The sequence below is a fragment of the Myxocyprinus asiaticus genome, chromosome 26 (assembly GCF_019703515.2).
Source record: "Myxocyprinus asiaticus isolate MX2 ecotype Aquarium Trade chromosome 26, UBuf_Myxa_2, whole genome shotgun sequence".
NCBI lineage: Eukaryota > Metazoa > Chordata > Actinopteri > Cypriniformes > Catostomidae > Myxocyprinus > Myxocyprinus asiaticus.
This window is the reverse complement of record NC_059369.1, coordinates 3701924-3707162: the sequence shown is the minus strand read 5'-3', so window position 1 is coordinate 3707162 and position 5239 is coordinate 3701924. Positions and strand designations below refer to the sequence as shown.

Genomic DNA, 5239 nt, shown 5'->3' with positions numbered 1-5239 from the left:
CACTGTAGGGATGGTATTGGCCAGGTGATGAGCGGTGCCTGGTTTCCTCCAGACATGACGCTTGCCATTCAGGCCAAAGAGTTCAATCTTTGTTTCTCATGGTCTGAGAGTCCTTCAGGTGCCTTTAGGCAAACGCCAGGTGGGCTATCATGTGCCTTTTATTGAGGAGTGGGTTCCATCTGGCCACTCTACCATACAGGCCTGATTGGTGGAGTACTGCAGAGATGGTTGTTCTTCTGGAAGTTTCTCCTCTCTCCACAGAGAAATGCTGGAGCTCTGTCAGAGTGACCATCGGGTTCTTGGTCACCTCCCTGACTAAGGCCCTTCTCCCCCGATCGCTCAGTTTGGCCGGGCGGCCAGCTCTAGGAAGAGTCCTGGTGGTTCCAAACGTCTTCCTTTTACGGATGATGGAGGCCACTGTGCTCATTGGGACCTTCAATGCTGCAGAAAGTTTTCTGTACACTTCCCCAGATCTGTGCCTTGATACAATCCTGTCTCGGAGGTCTACAGACAATTCCTTGGACTTCATGGCTTGGTTTGTGCTCTGACATGCACTGTTAACTGTGGGACCTAATATAGACAGGTGTGTGCCTTTCCAAATCATGTCCAATCAACTGAATTTACCACAGGTGGACTCCAATCAAGTTGTAGAAACATCTCAAGGATGATCAGTGGAAACAGGATGCACCTGAGCTCAATTTTGAGTGTCATAGCAAAGGCTGTGAATACTTATGTACATGTGAATTTTTTATTTTTAATAAATTTGCAAAGATTTCAAACAAACTTCTTTCACGTTGTCATTATGGGGTATTGTTTGTAGAATTTTGAGGAAAATAATGAATTTAATCCATTTTGGAATAAAGCTGTAACATAACAAAATGTGGAAAAAGTGAAGCGCTGTGAATACTTTCCGGATGCACTGTATTGTTGCAAAGCAGCTTTACAGAAAAACATGCCTTGATGTCTTAAAGCCTCCCGTAAGCGAGACAAATATGACTGTGCTAAGGGGAAAAAAACTTCAATATGATATTGAAGTAATGGAGAGTAAAAATCTTTGGGAGGAACAAGTGTGGGTAGTCTTTCTCTGTCATTACAATATACAGTACATATTTCAAATATTATGTAGCTTCATCCTCTGCTTTTAATGGTACACGTCGTCAGTGGGTGTGACCCAGTGACCCTCCACCTGCTTTGACGCAAAAAAAAAAAAAAATCTGGTACATTTATTTCACTCAGTCGAGAACAGTCAATATGAGTGTATCCATTTATTTGAGACCAAAATCACTTGAAAGCAAATCATGGCGTAATTCCACTTTCCGAACTTGTAAGTAGTAGCCTCTCAGGAGGACTTGAAAGCAGCTTTTGGCCAATAATTTGTGCAGTACAAGGTGAATAAAATAAACAGCTGTAAGAAAAGCCTAATTTTCATCATAACTCAAAACATTTTCTTTTGTATTTGTCTGTATCTCTTTCTACTGTTCATTGTGTAACTTCCTTTTTATTCATCGTATCTATTAAGCATAAAAATCACCGTAATGTATTTAAATACAGAAAAAAGATGCACATATTTACAAATACCAGCATATTTTTGCATTCAACAGAAGGTTTTTTTCCATTTAAAAGGGCAAGTTTGTCAAAGTTTAAAAAACAAAACTATATAAAAGGCATATCAGTTTTCACAATTATGTTTGTGAACATTTCTTTTGCTGTTCAAGAAACCAGCCACTTGGTCGCACATCCAGTTTAAGTTGCTCCATCACCCATTTGTCTCTCTGAGCTCCTTCCAAAAACTCCTCTAGGGAAATCTCACCTGAAAGACCGCAGAGGACAAAGGTCAGCTTTAATCTTTAAACAAAGTCTTTTCTTTGTTCACAATTTTTGTATTTAAAGTTGCTGTAAGCATTATTTTTATTCCAAAAATATCCCTGAAATAAGTTGATAATATCAAAAGTATAAAATCAAAGATGACTGCCAAATAAGCCAACGCATTACCCTCACGAAGTTATTAAATTATCTTCATTTAAACTTCAGTAGAGATCAGGTTTTATGAGAGATTGTACAACATAATTAGAAAATCCTACTCAGACCTTACCATCATTGTTTTTGTCAACAAGTTCGAAGATTCGGTCACATATCTGATCTGGGCTGAGATCTCCACAGCCCGAAGAGTTTTCATGCATCTTCAGTGTGTGTATAGTCTGTAGACAGAATAGAGAGCCCTGATATTACTGTCTGCATATACTGTGTTAATGATAAGATGCAATATGGAATGCCAAAACTATATGATTTAATTCTTAATGTATTACTAAACAAGCAAAATTACTAGTGTACAGTGCAGTGCAGAATCATTCCCATATCCTTTTAATAGAAGTATCAGTATTGCTATTGATTTCGGTGATATTGGTTTGATAATATTTGGTTTTGGATTGAAAAGAAACTAAGTGGCCCATCCCTAATGGACATTTGTGACTGGAACAAAGACATGCTGCACAGATACACCACCAATCCCTCAACCTCTGTGCAGCACATCCTCTCTATGCATGTCACAGTGTTGTTTAACAGAAAATTGAGTAAATGGTGAGTTTAAACATAATTAGTTTGCTATTTAAATTCAATTCAATATCGTTTCATCACCAAACATTCCTAAAAGCCCTTACAGCGGCAGACGAATAGTCACCATCACCTTAATAACATGCGTCACCTCTCGCTTGTCCAAACATCCGTTTCCATCTCTGTCATAAACTTTGAAAGACCACTTCAGTTTATCCTCAAGTCTACCACGAAGAACCAAGTGTAGGGCAGCCACATATTCCATGAAATCAATGGTGTTATCCTGATTAAAATAAAGGGAGAAATTTACATTAACCGTTTAAGACAAAGAACATCATTTCAATCTCATATATTTAAAAAATCCACATTATAAAGGCTGTTTTTAATCATATAGACCCTGTTTACACCTGGTATTAAGATGCGTTTCAGATGATCCGATCACATGTGGTCAGCGCTAAATACAGGTCTAAACGGAGTCTAAAACGTTTTGTGATTGGATCACAAAAACCACATACCAATGTGGTCAAAAATGCATGTAACTGCATCACATTTGAAGTGTAAACAGTAATCCTTCCTGTATGCATCCAGGCAGCAGCAAAGCGCCACCCCTCACCTGTCAATCAACCACTGTGCTAAAACAAGAGTTTAAACTTTGCCTGTTACGGCAAAAGGAAATAACCGTCCAATCGGAAAATTTTTTAATGCAAATATTTACACAAGTATGAGAACTTCATAGTTCTTCTTCAGCATGTCTGAAATCAACATGCACGGATACTTATGAGAAGCATGAACATCTGCAGCTCAGGTTAATTCAGGTAATCCACTAAAATAACAGACAATTCTGCTTGAAATGTTGCTTTTGTGCTTAGATAAAAGTTCAGATACATCTGGGAGAATTAGTGTGCCATTTTTTCAGGCTTTTTGTCTTTTCTGTCTTTGTTGTGCTTTAATGTCATGCAGTAACACACTGACATAGTGATTGATGTATGTCGTCATGAAACAGAGTCCCCCCTCCAAATCCGATCACAAGAGGTCACAGGAGACGCATTTAACCGACCAGGTGTAAAAAGCGATGTGATCTGATCACCCGAGACGCATCTTAATACCAGGTGTAAATGGGGTCTTAAATACAGTGGAGATTACATTACCTTTGCTTTATTGCACCAGAATCACTCATCTCATACCACATAAAATGTCTGCTACCCCAAGGATTTCATACATAATTTCTGCTCTATTTGATAAGGCTATAGTCCTATGTGAACAGCAATTGTTTTACATGGGGACATGAGGTAATTTCAGCATTGACAGATGCCAGTCTTTATTTTATTGCCGTCAAAACTGGAAATGTCTATGTTTTTCTTCCACCACCCAGGAGAAAACTACCGGCTGTAATACCTACCAAATGGACAAACACCAAGATTGTGTGGTAATTTAATTCTCGTCTAAATGATCATCTTTGGGTTTACAAAGAGGAATTGACCCAAAAGTCGTTTTGAAAATATTTTTTGACCACTGCTATAGGGCTGCCATCAGCTATTTGCAAGTAACTTGGGTATTTATTAGAAGGGATGCTTGTTTCTGAGAACTGAAATTACAATAATTATGGCCACATACACACTGCAAAGTTTCAGGAGTGACAACCGCATGTAAATGTACTAGTTAATCTCCTAAATTACTGTTCCGTTAATGTATGAAATACAGCTTCCTCCAGAACTTGCGATGGTTGTCATCTCGCGACTTTAAACGAGAAGCATGGATGCCAACAGCCATTTAAGCCAGTTGGTGTTAGCTATTGAATGAGTTCAAACAAGTTCAGTCAGATTTCATTACAATTACTGTAGTTGCTCTTTTCAGTTCTGTATGCTGTGTATACAGAATGGGATTGAGCACACAGAAAAGTGACATCTGAACATTATGAATAAAGTGTTAAGAGGAGCCATGGAAAAGTTATTTTACAGAGGTCACCCCAAGAAACAATTACTGTCTGAAAAGAGCTTATGTTTAAAATTCTAGGAAATAAATGAACTGTGCTTTTTTATATATTGCCAAACACAGCAGTAACTCTTGAAGTGTAATTCCATAATCTGTGACCAGTCATATCTGAGCCTCTTCAAGGAGTTCACTCTCAGTACACAGGAAAAACACTTCTGAATTCAATGCACAAAACGAACCGCTTAACACTCACCTGATTTGTATCAAAGGTCCTAAACAAGTTCTCCATATAGGCACATTCCTCTTCTGTGGATTTACTGGTGATGCCAAAGATTCGTTTGAACTCATGGAGATGCAGATTTCCGCTAGGACACTCACTGACAAACTTCTTGTACAGCCCTTGAATCTGAGCAAGTGCTACTTCATTGTCCATTTCACTCTGTGACTGACCCATTATTTGAAACACTGGAAAAGACAGTGTTAGTTCCTGATAGTTGCTGTTTAGAAATAAAGTTTCAGAACAGACATGAGCTGTGTGTGATGCATGTTGTTTCCTCCATCTCTTGTAGACTACTGAGGTGTCCTGAAATCACTCTGTCTAAAGTAAGTGGATTAACCCTTGGTAACATAGCAGTATTTTTAGTTGCAGATGACAATCTAATCTTGCTTTTAAAACCCTTTTACTTAATCCTCATAATATGTTCTACTGCTCTGTCAGTAGTATGTTAGGTCAAAAGATTCTGCAATATAGACATTT

The 5239-nt window shown here is 38.3% G+C and overlaps 1 protein-coding gene across 1 annotated transcript; it reads right to left on the bottom strand.

The window, feature by feature from the left end:
• Positions 1 to 1268: 1268 nt before the first annotated feature.
• Positions 1269 to 5031, bottom strand: LOC127417338 (guanylyl cyclase-activating protein 2-like). The gene is made up of 4 exons (XM_051657304.1): positions 4736 to 5031; positions 2684 to 2833; positions 2093 to 2198; positions 1269 to 1810 (listed from the first exon to the last, which is right to left on the bottom strand). Exons 1-4 carry the CDS (start codon positions 4934 to 4936, stop codon positions 1683 to 1685), a joined length of 585 nt encoding a protein of 194 aa, XP_051513264.1. The 5' UTR covers positions 4937 to 5031; the 3' UTR covers positions 1269 to 1682.
• Positions 5032 to 5239: the final 208 nt, after the last annotated feature.

What these genes read in the sequence shown, in the direction of transcription:
- LOC127417338 (XM_051657304.1), bottom strand. Translation starts at nt 4,936, where the DNA reads ATGGGTCAGTCACAGAGTGAAATGGACAATGAAGTAGCACTTGCTCAG. An exon ending in AGGTGACGCATGTTATTAAG is followed by an intron (nt 2,199 to 2,683) that starts GTGATGGTGACT and finishes TTCTGTCTACAG; the next exon opens with ACTATACACACACTGAAGAT. An exon ending in TGTTGACAAAAACAATGATG is followed by an intron (nt 1,811 to 2,092) that starts GTAAGGTCTGAG and finishes GCGGTCTTTCAG; the next exon opens with GTGAGATTTCCCTAGAGGAG.